Source organism: Spermophilus citellus (genome assembly GCF_964194105.1).
Source record: "Spermophilus citellus genome assembly, chromosome: 12".
In the NCBI taxonomy this organism is placed as follows: Eukaryota; Metazoa; Chordata; class Mammalia; order Rodentia; family Sciuridae; genus Spermophilus; species Spermophilus citellus.
This window is the reverse complement of record NC_138198.1, coordinates 58,126,932-58,144,313: the sequence shown is the minus strand read 5'-3', so window position 1 is coordinate 58,144,313 and position 17,382 is coordinate 58,126,932. Positions and strand designations below refer to the sequence as shown.

The following is a 17,382-nucleotide window of genomic DNA, read 5'->3' as shown; positions in this document are numbered from 1 at the left end:
TGATTTACTGTTTCATGATGTTTTACATGGGTAGGTTTTTACTAGACATTCATTGTCCATTGGACACTGTCAAAGAAAAAATAGTAAAATAGAAGTTAAAGGTTTTTTTTCTTTTTCAACTGATGATATACATCAAGAAGCATGTTAAGCTTAGCTAGTTTCCTAAGTGTAAGTAGGATCGGAGCTTTCGAAGGGAAGCAAGAAGACAGGGGCAGGTGATGGTAGTCTTGTCCAGGGTCAGAGTTCATTTTATCCTTAACTGCTAGAAGATCCATGGTGTAAATGGTTGCAGGTGATGCCAGCTCTCCTGCCCTTCCACAGAGCTGGAGCAGTCACATGCTGTCAGTTCTTAGGGAAGTTCTTCCAAGGAGCTGTCTTTGTTAGCCTTGAATATTGCCTATTGGCTGCCAAATGCCAGTGAACTTCAGGAAGGAGTGAGATGAAAGGGGGAAGTGGAGGAATAGCAGAGAAAGAGAGGAAAAGAAGCAAATGTTGGCCTCAGCAGGGAAACTAGGGCTGGTGTTCATTAAAAAAAGAATGAATGAATGAATGAATGAATGAATCCCAGCAGCTTGGGGGGTCAAAGCCAGCCTCAGCAACTTAGTGAGGACCTAAGCAACTTAGCAAGACCCCGTCTGAAATTTAAAAAATAAAATTTGACTGGGGGTGTTGCTCAGTGGTTAAGTGCTCCTAGGTTCAATTGCTGGTACCCCCTTAATAATAAATAAAATAAAACACAGGCCAAATGCATGACAAAAGAAATGCTAGGTCTGTTCTGTATGTGTCATGAAAGCTTTTCATAAAAAATATCTTTGTATCTACTGTAGAAATTAAGACCTAGGGAACATTCAAGGATATGAACAAAGAAGGAAACAATGCAGGCAGGAAATGATATATTTTGTAAAATAATTCTTAAAATTTCAAGGATAAGTCATGCTCATTAAAAAAAGTCTAAGTCATTAGGAGGGGAAAAAAGAAAACAAAACTGAAAGTTTCCTCTTTTCAGTTATTTCTATTCTTGATTCAATTCCTGTCCACAGAGATAGCTGAAGCCAATGACAGCTGTCCTTCATACGTTCTTCTTGGTGCTTACACAATGATGGGTACATCTGCATAGATCAGAGAGAGGTTAGGAAAGTTTACCCTAAATGCAGATAGCTACATGCAAAAGCCAGTCTAGAGAGACTGCATATTGTGTGACTGCATTTGTAGGACATGCTGCAGGAGGCAGGACTGCAGGGAAGGTAAACAGAGGTTGCTGGAAGCTTGGGGGAGGGTGGCAGATGGTTGAACATGCAAGATGCAGGACATTTTTTAGGGAGGTGAAATTATTCTGTATGTTACTATAGTGGTGGACGTGTGATACTAATCCAATCTTAGTGAGCTTTATAGCAAAAAGAATAACCCTTTCTATTTGCAAATTAAACAATCAATCAGGACGTTGAGACTCCAGGATGTAATGTGGACTGTGGTGAAGGAATCTGGTTGTACCACAAGAGTGTGATGCAGTCTCACTGAAGTGGGTAGGGAAAAAAGCATGCACTTAGGTAGCTTTGGAAATGACTGGTGGTTGCAAGTCTAATAATAAAAAGTGCTGTATATAAGCTCTGGGCTTTAGTTGGTAAAAAAAAAAATTCCCCATGATGTACAGGGTGACAATTCTAAAAGCACTATCTATGTATGTGAAATTGAACAAATAATTAAGTGGGTGGCCAATGGGGTGGCAGATTCCTCACTATGTCAGAGGAAGGCTACAGATAAGAAAGGGGAAGGCTAGAAAAACGTGATGGTGATGGAGTTGTAGTCCTAAGTATGATCCCATGATCTCTTAACATCAACTACAGGAGGAGACACAGAAAATGTTCAGGTATGTGTATATGCACAGGTACTGCCTTGCACATTCAGCAGAGGACTATGAAGCAACAGTGGGCCCCAGCAACACTGAGCACCCTGACAGCCCAGCTCTTGGTTTCTAAATACCATCTTCCACTGGTACCCATTGGAGATGAGGCCGAGCCTAGGGCTTGGTCAGGGAATCTACAGAATGAGCCTGGAACGTTTCCTAGAGCCAGAAAATAGCAAAACGATGGGGCTTCTCACATGAGCATAGTAGCAAACAGAGAGAGCTCCCGATGTCATAGCTGGAACAGTCTGAATGACCAAATAATAAAGCAGTATTGGAGGAAAGCCCAAGGTGTAAAGTCCATACCCAGGCATCCATAGTGGTAAAAGTCAATCAGCCAACAAATAAGCGCTGTGCATGGTGATTAAACAGTGCAGTTCCTTGGATGGAATTCTGGGATGAACTAAGGGGATTAAATAAGACCTAAGGAAATCTGAATCAAGTATGGACTGTAGTTAAAGATGATGTGTCATGATTGGTGTGTTTGTTCTGTCAAATGTGCCATACTAAAGTGAGATGGCAACAGTAGGGGACACTGAGCACAGGGGATTTTGTTATTATATTTTCAACTTTTCCATAAATATAAAAGTATTCTAAATGTTAAATAATATTTAAAATATGCCTTGAAACTTTGTGTGTGGTTGATCTAGGTATATACTTGTTTTTCTCTAGACAATTTATGTGACATATATGAAGAGAGAGATCTAGATACATACGTCAGATACTTAAAAGTATACTTGGTTACAGTGGTCAGTTTTAATTTACATGCATTTTACCACAGTTAAACTTATTTTTACCGTGTGGTGTCCATTTCAGTATTACGTGTTGCTTGCATAGGTCTGGGTTCCTGTGTTTCTAGAGCCCAGCAGACGGAGTCGGGGATGAACCTGAGTACAGGTGCAGGCTTTGTAAATCTGCCAACTGTGTGAGTAGCACAAATGTCCCGTAGTTCAGTCACCACAGGATGCCAGACGCCATGTGGGCTCAGAGGCAGAGGAAAGGGGAAAGCCAGCGCTTTGTGGGGCGCAGACTCCTTGAAGGCCCTGCAGCACCGAGAGAGTGCTGGATCCATCCCCACCCCCACAAAAAAAGGAAGAAAGAGTATTATGTTTAACTATATACATTTTTTTTGTTGATTCATTCAGAAAATAGAATTCAAGATTCTTGTATGCAGCCAGTAGAGAACAAAGATAAACATGTACCATACATGACCCAAAATACACTTTAAAGAATGAAAAAGGATCGTATGGTAAACCTGGATAGTTCAGTGTAGCTCGGATTTACATCTGGGAAAAGGTGACACCCGAGTGCCAAAGGCCTTGGGAGCACTCACTGGGACTTGGGGTGACTCCCCAGGCCATGGAGGAGGAGGCTTAGGAACAGGAAGCCAGCACACACACCCTGGGCCTCATGAGGGAACTCTGGCAAGGTCACCCTAGGACTGGACAGAAACCAGAGACTGGGAGAATGTGCTTGGCTTGGAGCTTTTCCAGAAGAGAAGTGCAGCCCCTTCCATGGAAAGGAATCCCAACCTATCGGGAGACAGCAGAGAAAGGCAGGCCGTCCACCAAAGTGGGCCTGCCCCACGGCTCCCATCCGTCTCCCCCAGGAAATGAGTGTCCTAGGAGCTGCCTTCAGCCACTGTGGGGAACAGTAGGGTTGGCCGAATCTTCAGTAGTTAGCATAACATCTTCTCAAAAAAGTCCAAATTCTTACACCCTCCATCCTCGATCCTGTTAGATTTCACCAACAGGCAAGTCACTTAACACACGTGCCCATAAACACAGTCAACACAGCCAGGCTTGGAAGAGAGATAAGTAAGAGATCTCCCAGAGGAGCAGAAAAGCTTTATGTTTCCAAATAAGCAGTTGGGAATTCACTATCCTATAGCTTTGCCATCTTTTCTCAGGCAAAGAGACGCTTATATAGAGATTTGAGATCATTGTTTTTAAGTGCTTTTTATGATGGACAAACTTTAAAGACAAAGTCATCCCTTAGTGCTATGTGGAGTTGTTTCCAGGACCCGCCCCCGCCCCACCATGGGTACCCCAAACCATGGGTGCTTGTTCCTTATTTTAAATGGCTATGCCATCTCTGGACTACTAGTAGTGTCTAACACAAAGTGAATGCTGTATAGATAATGGCTACACTATATTGTTTAGGGAATAATGACAAGTAAAAACGTCAGCATGTGTGCAATGCAAACAAAATATTTTTCCAAACGTTTTTGATGTGTGTTCGGTTGAATTTGTGGATGCAGAAAGCAGAGATATGAGGGGCTGACTGTGCTTCCATTCAATTTGAATGCTAGCCCAGGATGCTGTGAAGACCCTCGCAGCCATGTGAGTATTTTCAGATAGAATGGAGCTGACAACATTCAGTGACACTTTAACAGTAACACAGACTTTGATCTCACCAAGTTCAGTTCCCCACTCTCTCCCCAGCCCAGCCCTATTACCTGGAAAAATCTCTCCAAGGCTTTCAAATTTCTTTCTCATCTCCTCATCTAACCTTTTTGGACCAACTGCCCCCCATCCATATTCTTTCAGGCTGCTTTTCCCATTGCCTGTTCCCAACCCCACAGGGGAGGCTTCCTGACACCTGTCGGAGGAGCTGACTCCGCATCCTTGCAGTGCGGGGGCCCGCCTGTCCCCAGGGCAGGTGCTGGGGAACCACTTTCTTTGCACTGTCAGCATCCAGATGCAATCCTGGCTTAGAAAATTTAATCAAAGTTAGATACTGCAGACGGTGCCAGAATTGCAGGGCCACAAGGATGTGACCCCTCGAGTACAGATTTCCCATCTGCCATAGGAATCCTTTCTACAATATCCAGTGTCTTTTAAGAAGGAAAGAGAAGCCCCAGGCCTTACAGTGTTCACATTCTCTGCTTGGAAACAGATTCCTTGCAGGAGTCAACAGCTGCCATCTGTAGCTCCTGCTGCAGCTGAGGTCCATACCTGGTAGCACAGATGTGAGTCTCATTCTGCAGGGTGTGTGTGGAAAGGGACAGGAAGTTACGAGAGCATTGCTCATTGCTCAGGTGTGAGATGTTGATGTGACGCATGAATTCATTTACCCGCAGCTTTGGAAAGTTGCTGTTAAATTTCTAATGGGGCAAAATAGGTATTTTAAAGTCGAGATTAAATGAGGTCATTTCTCGTTGATGTGCCAGGTGTGGGGATTTGGTAGCTAAAATCTTCCACTTAAATTAGATCAAAAGGGGTAACCAGCTCATCAGGAAGAATTGTAAGATATTTCCTTCCTGAGTACTTTATACAGAAATTTACACAAATATAGGGTTGGAAAATATTTTGGGATGTTCCACTCTTCTATGTGGACTCAGGAATTTTTCTTTTTCAACATGTATTTTATTTTGCTTTTGATTAACATGTACTTATTGTGGAGTTTGGGGTAATATTTCAATGCATTTCTTTCTTTCAAATGCTACCTACGTAAAATATTCCTGGATGTCAGAAAAGAGACCTACAATAACACCAAGTACTAGTGCAATTAATTTTTTTCTGATAAAATTGAAGAAAGTTAAATTTCTGTTTATCTTGCTTTAAAACGTGTGTCCAACAAAGCAGTGCTGCACTCACATTGCAACAGGGAACAGAGTGCTGAGAAGTTTTAAAGGTGAAAGGCAGTCTTTGAAGGTCTTGTAACTGAACGCAGAATGCAAGGTAAAAATTAAAGGAGGTTTAATTATAACAAATGTAAACAATAGAAACACATGTATCATGTTTATGCTTTTAATAACATTTCTTAGAAAAACTGTACATCAAAATTAATTTCTAAAGAAATTATATTTTACACATTTTCTCATCATATAACCAGAGACATTTTGATTACATAGTAGAAATCAGCATTAAAAAATAAAACATTTGAAGCTGGGCATGGTGGTGCACACCTGTAATCCCAGCAACTCAGGAGGCTGATGCAGGAGGATAACAAGTTCAAGGCCAGCCGGGGAAATTTAGTGAGACCCTTTATCTAAATAGAAATTAGGGCTGAGGATGTAGCTCAGTGGTAAAGCCCCTTGGGTTCTATCTCCAGTACTGCAAAAATAAATAAATCAACTATTTCAAAATTTAATAAGCCACATAAAGTCATCTTTCAAGGAAAATGATTAATTACAAGCTTTGAAAAAATTCAAATAACCCATAAATGAAATTGGACAGAAATACATCTTACAGAAATTCTACTACGTAACATTTGACTTTCACTGCTGAACTGTAGGACCACATCCAGTTTCAATATTTGCTTCATAACATCAACACTAGCTGACTAGCTAACGCTGAATCCAGCCAGAAACAAGTCATCTGCTCATGTGGTCGGACTTAGTAACCTCTTACCACACACTTGGCCTTTCAACAGTGCCAAGTTTTAATAGGGCTGGTCAACCATTAATAGGTGAAATTCTAAAAGACGTGTGAGGGTCAGTAATAGCCAGACTTTTGAACCAACGTGAAGGTCATCCAGCTGATGCTGGCGTCCAGTCTGTGCATACACGGGCAGGATTTCAGGAGGTTCATGGTGAGCTCCCATCAGACACGTCTACACCTTACTGGGCAACAGTGCAGTCCTGCACCCAGACCGGCAGGAGTTGACCTGTGTCAAGGACACACAGTTTTCTGCAGCTTTCAAGTGACTGTTTTTGTTTTTAAACAGGTTGTTTGGTATCAAGTCAGTAATCCAGACAGACTGTTCCAGTACCTGGAAGATCGTAGTAAACCCAGAGCTATCCTGGTACCACCACGCCAACCCCATCCTGCTGTTGGTGATGTACGACACGCTGGCCACGCTGATCCGCATCTGGTTGCAAGAACCCCTCGTAAGGACCAAAGGTTTCCTGCTCTTGTCCACTTAGGGACCTGGAGCCCGCAGGCTGAACAGCTCATTCCTGCTATCCCCAACAGATCAGTACTGTATCCCAACACGGCCATTCCTGCTGTCCCTGACTGATCAGTATTGTATCCCAACATGTCCATTCCTGCTGTCCCCGACTGATCAGTAACACACTGGCGCCAGTGTGTTAGTTATAGTGATCAATTCTGCAAAGAGCCGTAAGCGAACAATAATACTACCAGAGTGGAGACTAGCTTCCTTTGCTGAGAGCACAGTGCTGCTACACCTGGGTGAGGGTGCTCATTGTCACCGAGCAGGTACTAGCATCAGGCAGTGCTAGCTGGGCCCACCACCTGCTCTGGAAAGTAAGCATTGTGCCATTTCACAGCTGAGGAAAATGAGGCTGAGATCACACACTGATGGTGCAAGTCCAGTCCCAGCCAGTGCTCTCGGCCACGCTGAGGTCTTCAAGACTGCATGCCCTGCACTCACAGTGGTTGGGGCTCCCTTCTTCTCAAGAGTTCTTGTCCTCTGAGGGTGCTGTGGAGGTGGTCTAGTTCGGGGGGCCCATGCCTGCCCTGCAGTCAGGTGCACCTACCTTTCTGCATGATTGAGAACTAGCTTATGTCCTGTGGGATTTCAAGGGGAGGACTGCAGCTTGCATGGCTTCTCTCTTTTTTTTTTCCCAGCAATAAAAGGTTTCTGTCCTCCTCTCTTTCCCTAAAGGGCTGTGAGAGGCTCATGTGAGGCAGCCAGCCTATTGGCTCCTGCAGGAGACAGGCCCTGGAGTTGAGGGTGTCGTGCCTTCTCCTCACCACCTGCAGGGGGCACCGATCAAGCCACAACTGCTGAGCCAACCTGGCTGAGCCCAGGTCCCCCTCCCGTCTGGCCTTCTGGATCTTTTCTGTCCTGAGGCCCAAGCAGGTTTCTGCTTTCCTGACCCCTGTCTTCACACCCAGACTGGAAGGTCCGCTCATGCATTCCATCTGTCAGTCAACAAATACTTCCCTCTGCATTCCACCTAGAGCCAGAGCCTAGCAGGCAAGGGCCACGAGGGCCAGGCCTATACTCACAGGGACCCTGCGTTCTTCCAGCTGTCCAGAAGGGAAGGGTATCTGTATCAGAGAGGGTCGGTGGCACAGGGCGAGGTGCATGTCTGTGGATGCAGTGATCTGTCTGCCCTCCTGTGTGGTGCCTCTTCTCCACTTTTGGACAGGTACACGGCTGTGGGGGAGCCATGGGCAGGGGAAGGGTCACAGGGACCATCCTGTTGGCAAGATTCTCACAGATCACTCTACATTTAGGGAATGATGACCGACACACATAGCGAGAAAACTCTCGCAGGGTCAGAGGGAGTGAGGTCACTCTTGTTGCAGTTTTTTCAATTCTCTTCTAAAATTTGTGCCAGTAAAACCCATGAAAATTTTGTGTTCACTTATCGCACAAGCACGTGGATATGTACATGTGTATGTCCAGAACCAAGAACATGTACGGAAGAAGTCCAAATGCAGGATGGGCACTCACATCACCCACGGGAACTCCTTACACATTACGGAAATGAAGGTGTTGGAGTGATTCTGAGCTCCAGCGCCTGCAGCTTTCCCTGTGGTCCTGCGGTCTCTGGAGGACGCAGTCCAGGGCGAAGGTCTGCTCTTGTTCTGCTGTTGCTGCTCTGGGCTGTTGGGAACGAGGGGCAGAGAGTGCTGGGAGAGAAGCCCACTGCCGTGCACAGGCAATGGCAGTGACCAAGTCTCCGTGCCTGGAGGGTACGGAGTAGAGGGCTTAAGCTAGTGTCCACATTCCAGGTGGTCAGTACACGCAGTGGCCAGGGAAGGCCTTTCTCACTGGGCAGTGTCCAAGCGCAGGCTCTGACAATATCAGAGTTCCAGATGACCTGGCATACCTTGTGGAAAATGCCAGCCACCAGAAGTGCATGCCCAGGTAAAGGCCCGTCAGATGTGTTTGGGGTGGGAGAGAAGCAGACCTTGGGAGTCATGTGTCCAGTGCCCCTGCACTTGCCACGGGGTTGCCCCCCAGGAGGCCTCACAAGCTGACATGCCATGGAGTCAGAGAAGCTGTTAGGCGCCTGCCACCTGTGAGCACCCTACAGGACCCAGCCAATCTAGACATGCCAGAACCCGCAGGTTAGCCTGGAGCTGGGCAAAATCACCTGTTACAAGCCCATTGTATGTAGTGCTGAATATCACGTGTCATCTGTTGGACACTGTCACACAATGAAACTAGTGGTGGTTGGGTACCCACTGTTAGCCGAAGGCACGCAACACATGGTACAGCCCCGTCCTTGCTGGTGCCCGTCTCAGCCCCCTTGGGAAGCCCCTGAGCTGTGCAGCAGAATTGCCCAAGCCAGGCACTGCCTGCACAAAGCTCTTCCAGTCCGGGGAGTGGGGATGCTCCCCTCAGTTGCTCTGCCTGGCGCACTGGAACCCCATGTCGGGCAGTAAGGCTATGTCCACACTCCCCACTCCAGGGTTGGTGATGTGCTAGTGTCCCCTCTGTGGGGTCGCCTTTGTTGGGAAAACATACCAAAGCACCGGCTGTCTGCTCACACTGACTCCGTCCTGTGTACCACCACTAACAGGGCCAGCGGGCACCTCATCAGGCAGGGCCACAGGTGTGCTCCTGCTTGATGCCACCTGTGAGCGTCGGCAGGACCTGCCTTTGTCAACACCATCTTAGGGACAGGTCCCGGTGCTGGCTCACACAGGAGCCCTGCCCTCTCGTGAAGGCTCGGCCCCGGAGCATGGCTGTTTCTAGTGCAATGCAGGTCCACACTGAGAAGCCATAGGTGCTCACGCCGGGAAATGTCATGGGACGTGCAGCGTCGTGGGAATCAGGGACCATTTCACTTTGACAATCTTGTCAAGTACCGGAGAGCGTTTTTGTGATTTTTAAAAGTGTGTTGATCAAATCCTATAGAGTATACACTAACTTTGAAAAATAATCACGTGGGGCAAAGATACAAAGCAGGCTACCCAGATCTGCTTCGGAGGGTGTCTAAACTTTTTTGCTGTTGCTACTAAAAGATTTGACCAGAACAATTTTAGGGGACAAAAAAATTTATTTGGGGGCTCACAGTTTCAGAGGTCTCAGTCCATAGGCAGCAGGCTCCACTCCTCGGGACTCAAGGTGAAACAGAACATCATGGCAGGAGAGTGCGGCAGAGGGAAGCAGCTCACATGATGATCAGGAAGCAGAGACTCCACTTGCCAGACACAAATATATACCCAAAGCCACGCCCCAATTCCCGCCTTCAGCCACACCCCACTACTTCAGTTACCACCCCGTTAATCCCATCAAGGGATTAATTCACTGATGGGTTTAATGCTCTAGCACCCCAATCAGTTCTCCTCTGAACCTTCTTGCATGTCTCACCCGTGAGCTTTTGGGGACACCTCACATCCACACCAGAACAGAGGCAGATCTGTCTCTGTGACTGTTTCAGGTGCAGGATGAGAAAACCAAGGAGGAGGACAGATCCCTGGTTTGCAGCTCCAACCAGAAACCTGCCGAGAGGAAGCGGAGCCTGTGGTACGCAGCCCAGTACCCAACCGACGAGAGGAAGGTGAGCTCGGGGCCTTGTCTCCTGTGTGCATTCTGTTGCTGAAGGAGAACCTCACATAGCAGATGTCAGCTCAGGTTGCTCTTAGAAACAGCCTGAGTCAGAGGACTTCGAGGCAGAGCTGTATTCAGAGAGGGACCAGCACTCCACACCTGGGTACAGTTAGACCACATGAAAGCACCACATCTCTGACTGCTTCAATTCTACAAAGAAAGAATGCTCCTAATTTTTAAATTCTATATTTAAAGAAAACAAAAAGTAAGGAAGGACACTGTGGCATTGGAGAATGAAAGTTTCAGTGTTGGAATACGTCTTTGCAAATAATTTCACTCCCCGGAGTAGCCGGCCACAGTTGTCACTCAAGAACCTCCCGGAGAAGACCCAAAGCTCCCTGCATGTGTGGTGAACACCTCTCCCTTCTTTGAGGCAGCTGTGTGTATGGACAAGGAAAAGTGGGTCACAGGGGTAGCCCCCAGAATGCCCGTGACAGACGGCTACATGTGATACGTAATTCAGATGCCTTTGCTCATTGACTGGCCATTTGAACCCCATCAGTGCTATGTCGACTTGCTCTAACACCCGTTTGCAGTGCTGTGGGGACAGGTCCTTTATCATTCTTGATGGGGTCAGCATTTTGCTTCCTAGCATGCCAGAAGAGGAGGGGCTCTGGTATATGGTGGCAGGTGGGTTTCCCTAAGACCCTGGGCCTGCTGTCAGCGTGCCTGTCCTGTGCTGAGAGGCCGGGAGGACAGGAGGTGCCAGGAGGACTGACCGCACTGTGGGGCAGGCATAAAACATCTGGGGGTTTTCAGGGACGCTATTCTCTGGTTGTGCCAGATTATCTTGTCCATCCCACTAAACAATGGACAGAGACAGAGGACAGTCCCCACTTCCAGAGTGAGGACCCAGCCTCTGGGGACGCTGAGCCCTGGGAGGAGTCCTCAAGGGCATGGAACGCCTGTTCTGTGCTACAATGAGGAGCTTTGCCTGGGGATACAAAAGCAGGGGTGAGACTGCCCTGCCAGGGCACAGTCAGGGCCTGCACAGACCCGCCCACACGGCAGCCATCCATCAGGCCCCAAGGCCAACAATGTGCTTGAATGTCCTTGATGAGCCAGAGGAGTGAGTTCCAGCCACATGGCACATCATCATGTCCCCGGCACTGACGGTCCACAGATAGGACTGTGACCCTGAGAGACTGTGATGACCGACACACTCTGTCCCCGAGACAAGGCTGTGGGTCATGGCCTGGCACTGCTCATGCAGTGTGCACCAGCACTCTTGTAAGACCAAGTCAGTTGGTGCAGCCTCAGCGTGCGGGCTTGTCCCCCAGGGGATGCCCGTGGAGTCCTGGGCCTGGCGCCCCTCAGGTTGTGGCCACCAGGCAGCACCCCGTCCTGCAGAACCAGCATCCTTCCTACATTTTGTCTTTCACACCACATTTTAGCTGCGTGTTTTCTGTAACCCTCAGGAAACTACCACTGGCTGAATCTGGGGTTGCACCAGAGGGGAGTCCTCCTCACTGTCTGCACAGACTATCAGAACGCTCCTTGTGTGCTAGGTCACACCATTGTGCTGGGGATGTCTGCTGTGCTCAGTGACATCATGAACAGGCAGGAGTGACACCCCGAACAGCACAGCTAGTTTGTGAGATTAACCCTTCACACACTCACACAGCAAGCAAAGGACTCACAGTGTGCTTCTGGGGTATGCACCTTTGCCAGGTAATGAAGGACCATGATAATTTTGTTCAGTTTCAAACTTGAAGCACACGTCTTTCTCTGTGACAAAATGGGCCTTCTGCATGATGTGCCACAAACCACCTAATAACTGACAGAGGGAAAGTGCAGGCCAGCCGACGCACTGTGACAGGTGTCCCCAGAGCACACCTCCCGCTCCACGGGGCAGTGATGGACAGACCTGCTTGGTCAGACCCAGATATTTGGCATATAACTACTTGCAAGTAAATGAAGCAAGCAGGTCACTTCAAGGCAAATAACTGGCAGAGTTTGTTGCCAATTGTAAAACTTCAACATTTGAGTAAAAAAAAAATCAAATTTTGGAAAAATTGTATCTACCAATGAGACTTTGAAAAGGCTACATTTAAGGACTTTTTGTAAGAGTCCTTTTTGAAATTGCTTTTGAACACACGTGTTTTTGAAATGTTACACAGTATCTCAATGTTATTTAAATATTTAATGTGCTCTTCAAATGTCACTCAACCGGGTCAGTACTGGGTGGAGCTGGGGTCCCCTGTGGCTGGCAGCACCAGGCAGGGGCAGGAAGCCATTCTGGTGCAGCCGGTGCCTGCGGGCCCTCACAGCAGAGGGAAGGACACTCCACTGTAATTCCAGGCCCACGCTGTGAGAACCTCAGGAAACTACCACTGGCTGAGTCTCATGTTGCTCGAAAGAGGACTCCTCCTCATTATCTGAGAGACTATTAAATGCTCCTTGCTCTTCCACCTACCTGCTCTGTGAGGCCAGCTTTCTTGATATCCTAACCCAAGCAACACAGCACACAAGAACAAAAGCAGAAGCACATGCGGAAACCCAGCGGCCCTCTGTGAACCAGACATGGAAGAGATGTGTCAAAGTACAGAGCAGTGACAGTCTTTTCAGTCTATGGGCTTCTAGAATAAAAATAGTGTCTAAAAGCTATTTGAGCAATTTTCTTAAAATATAATGGGCTTTTCAATTTTTATTGAATTGATAAATAAAAAAATTTTTTTTTACATGCCTCAGTTTGAATTTCTAGTGTGAGATGGTGGCAGACACCACATAATCTCCCCCTACCCTCGAGCTTTCCAAGACTGTAGAGAAATCCTGACTCCAAAACCTAACCACCTCATAGCCGTGCTATTTGTTGTTTGGGGAAGCCCCAGTCACCCAACACTAGTGCAGTTAAAAGATCAGTCATATCATGATGATTTCCTTGTTGACAATTTATAAACCCAAAGTAATCTCAAATCTCAGTTTACATCTATCTGATTCATTGTAGTAAGAAACTTACGTTTCTTGGAAAGCAAATAGTTTCAGGATTCTGCAGATGTCCCAGGGGGTTCCAGAGCTTAACCTAAGCAGTGTATTCTATTAGAACAGAACACCTGAAACACTTGAAAGTGCATGATTCACAGTTGGCTGTTTGTGGTCAGGGTCCTAAGCAAACTCCAGATGCTGCAAAATGGTCATGATGAGCAGTGTCCAGCTCGGGCAGTGGCCCTTTGTACTCACATGGCAGTTTCCACGCACACTAGCACTCGGCGGGCTGGAGAGCGGGTGTGGGGCCTTGTGGACGCGGTCAGCTTCTGCTCACCTGCTAACGTGCTGTCCTGCTTTGCTTTTTGCAGCTTTTATCCATGACCCAAGACGACTACAAACCATCTGATGTTAGTACCTCTTTAGAATCACCCTTTTTGTGTGTGTGAGTGATTTAAAAGTGACAAATGAAATGACCTCCTTTCATGAAACCTCCGTATGCTTTTAATTTTTTTCTTGCAGAAATTATATCTGATTTGTTGCTGTGAAATATTGACTCATGAGATTGAATATATTAATACAAAATATATTTAGACTCTTTTAAAGCCTTGCTTTTGGGGTTGTGTTTTAAGCATTTTGTTCTGTAGCTCTACTAATTTAAATAATTTTAAAAAGGAAGACTTACATGTTCAGAGATACACATACATGTATTTATATGTTTATCTCAGAACTTATAATGCCACAGGGACAGACGGGGAAAATCCCAGTGTTGGCACTTAGTGCAGTTGGGCAGAGAGCCCAGAAGGGAGCATCTCACCTGGGTGCAGAAGGACTTTTGCAGCTGCCCTGTGCAGAGCTGTGTGGAGAGTGGGTAGGACCCACTCTCTGGGCTGGGCAGGGAAGGCATGAAGGACCACACAACCAGGGGTGGCTGGGAGGTGGGCAGTGGCAAGAGCTGAACCTGAAGAGGTCAGCCCCGACCAGGAAGGCCCCCTAGACAGTTGCAGTCTATCCTGAGGACAAGGCGTGCATCGCACGGTTCACAGGCGTGCCACGAGATCAGGTGTGCATTTCACCTGGTCACTCTAAGATCAGGTTTGGAGAGATGGTACCTGATTCCTCCTGCTAAAATATGTGTCATTGACCGTGGCATCCAGCTTTCAGTCAGCTTGTCACTGGGGGTTGTGCATGGAGGATGGGTGGGAGGAAGTAGGTCCACACTGCAACTCACCCTGTGGTCACAGGTGTCCTTCCCCATGCTCCCTGCAGGGCCTGCTTGTGACGGTGAACGGCAACCCTGTGGACTACCACACCATCCACCCCAGCCTGCCCTTAGAGAATGGCCCCGCCAAGACTGACCTGTACTCCACCCCCCAGTACCGGTGGGAGCCCTCTGAGGACTCGACAGGTAACCAGCCACACAGGGCGCATGTCTCGTTCAGGGTGGTGCACGGGCGTGCAGGTGGTCCCTGAGTTTTCCAGGGTCTGTGCTTCCTCTTCTTGCTGACAGAAGTCCCCTGCGGTCACCTATTTATGTGCAGCCCACCTAACTTAAACAAAAAGGAAGGACATTTGCTTCATGATGGAGCACATTTAGTGTTGCAGTCTGACCACTGTCTGGGTCAGGGTCCGGGGTGAGGGGCTGGTTCCTGCACCTGGGTTGCTCCTGAGCCTGCAGTGAGGGGCTGCCATCTTGCTGGAGGCTCCCCTGGGGGGCTGTGTCCAAGTCCTGCAGTGTAGCTACTGGCTGGAGATCTCAGGTGCTCTCCACCCAGGGCTCTCCAGGGGCACTTACCCCTGGGGCTGGCTTCCCTCAGAACAAGAGTGGGATCTGTCACCCTTTCAATCTAGAAAGAAAGCATCCAAAGCAAAAGCCACGGCCTTATACCAGAGTCTTCAGGAGTGGCCTTGTTGTTGGAAGCCCCCCACATGCAGGGGAGGGCATCTGCAGGGCAGGAACACAGGAGCAGGGAGCTCGAGGCCAGGTTAGGGGCTGTCTTCGCCCACCTTGTAGAAATGGTCTTCCCTCCGAGTGCTGGGTGCTGGGTGCCTTGGCCCCGGCCAAGCAGGGCTGACGGAATGGTGAGAATTCTAGGGGCTCAGTTAGTTGGGAACGACCCCTCAAGTCTCCCCTAAAGGCCGTACGTGCCACAGGAGTGCTGTCCCTGGGGACACTCACAAGAGATGTGGGGCGTTGGCATCGAGAGTTACGTAACGCGTTTGTCCATCTAGAGAAGAAAGAGGAAGAAGAGGATGAGAAAGAAGAATTTGAGGAGGAAAGGATCCAGGAGGAGAAGAGGAGTGTCAAGGTCCACGCCATGGTCTCCGTGTTCCAGTTCATCATGAAGCAGAGCTACATCTGCGCCCTCATCGCCATGATGGTGCGTGTGAGTGGCACCTCCAGAGGCTGGGTTCAGTCTTCCCAGTGACGGGTTGACAGTGTCGGCCGCGTTCATTTTTCATGGGATTTTTATACCATAATCTGCAAAACTGTGTCCTCTTCAACTCTCTCAGCCCTTCCTTAATATTAATACCCTCTCTAGCTGGAGGTACGTCTTTCCTTGGCCGAGGGGAGGCTCCACTCCGCCTGGGCTGCAGGTCCCCCCACCCTCCTGGGGCCCCGAGAGCCTCCTCCAGGTGCCAGGGTCCTTAGCGCTTGTTCCGTCTGAGTGCAGCCGCAGTGTTGCTGGGTGAAAGAGCCTGGCTTCTGTGACTTCCAGATCACAGGTGGAGGCAGAGGCCCAAGGAGCCCATGAGATGAGTCACGTGTTGACTAAGGAATATAAAGCAGAGGCTGAACAGCCCAACTGCCCTGGAACTCAGCATGGTAAACAGCACAACATGGGTTCTTCTTCCTAACTATGGAAACCCGGAGTGAACTGCCTGGGCATTGAAAGGCCAAGACTCTTTCTTTCTTTCCTTCCTTTCTTCCTTTCTTTTTATTTCTTTTTTCTTTTTTCTTTTTTTTTTTTTTTTTGGTATTGGTGATTTAATGGCAGGGGCTCTTTACCTCTGAGCCACATCCACAGCACTTTTTATTTCTTATTTTGAGACAGGGTCTTACTAAGTTGTTTAGAGCCTCACCAAATTACTGAAGCTGGCCTCAAACTTGTGATCCCCCTATCTTAAAGATAATTTTCCTGTATCATACAAAAATGGCAACATTCTATCTGCTTGGCATGGTGTGTGTGTGTGTGTGTGTGTGTGTGTGTGTGTGTGAGAGAGAGAGAGAGAGAGAGTGTGAGGCTTCAAACACACTACTGAATACAAATTCACTCAGTGTGCGTAGAGTACAAACATGGCAGCTGTCACCTAATCTTTGGTGAACGCTCTTGCATAAGAATAATATTTTCAGGAAAATAATTCAGACCATTGTAGTTGTCAGTTACTAACATAATTTTAATAAATTTTAATTTAATTTTAATCATGCATTTTTACTAACGGTTTTAGATAGCTCATTACAGTTGTTTGTGACTCTGCAAAATAGGGTGAAAATGAAGAGGTTGGTGGCAGAGGGAGCACGCTGGCACCACGCAGGGCCTCTGACTCTGCCTTGGAGGTTCGCGGGCAGGGCCCTCACAGCACCTCTCCCTGGCCTCCACTCTGCACCTGAGCCCAGGTGGGCCTCTCCCCCTCAGTCCGCTATGTGCTCTCCTGCGCTCACGTGGTACCTCCGTTCTCCCCAGGCCTGGAGCATCACCTACCACAGCTGGCTGACCTTAATGCTGCTCATCTGGTCCTGCGCCCTGTGGATGATCCACAACAGGAGGAAGTACGCCATGATCAGCTCACCCTTCATGGTTGTCTACGCGAACCTGCTGTTTGGTGCTGCAGTACATATGGAGCTTTGAACTTCCAGAAATCAAAAAGGTCCCGGGGTTTCTAGAAAAGAAAGAGCCAGGAGAGCTTGCATCAAAGGTAAGTGAATGGAAAATCAAGAAAACAGAACCATGCTGATCACAATCATCACATGAAGCAAACCTTATAACACTAGGCTCCAGATATTCACTCCTTTGCAGAAATTAACAGACACGAACCTGTGAGAAATAGTTTACATTGCTTAGAGGCTGCTG

General features: G+C 47.8%; 1 protein-coding gene across 1 annotated transcript in view; it reads left to right on the top strand.

Annotated features, from left to right (window-relative positions):
* Positions 1-17,382, top strand: part of LOC308632044 (piezo-type mechanosensitive ion channel component 2-like) — a gene marked incomplete at both ends in the record, with an annotated part of 215,161 nt that overhangs the window by 140,702 nt on the left and 57,077 nt on the right. Inside the window, 7 exon segments of the mRNA XM_081263701.1 lie at positions 6,575-6,737; positions 10,215-10,334; positions 13,681-13,719; positions 14,579-14,717; positions 15,542-15,690; positions 16,996-17,130; positions 17,132-17,227. Coding sequence (XP_081119827.1) covers positions 6,575-6,737; positions 10,215-10,334; positions 13,681-13,719; positions 14,579-14,717; positions 15,542-15,690; positions 16,996-17,130; positions 17,132-17,227 — 841 coding nt within the window.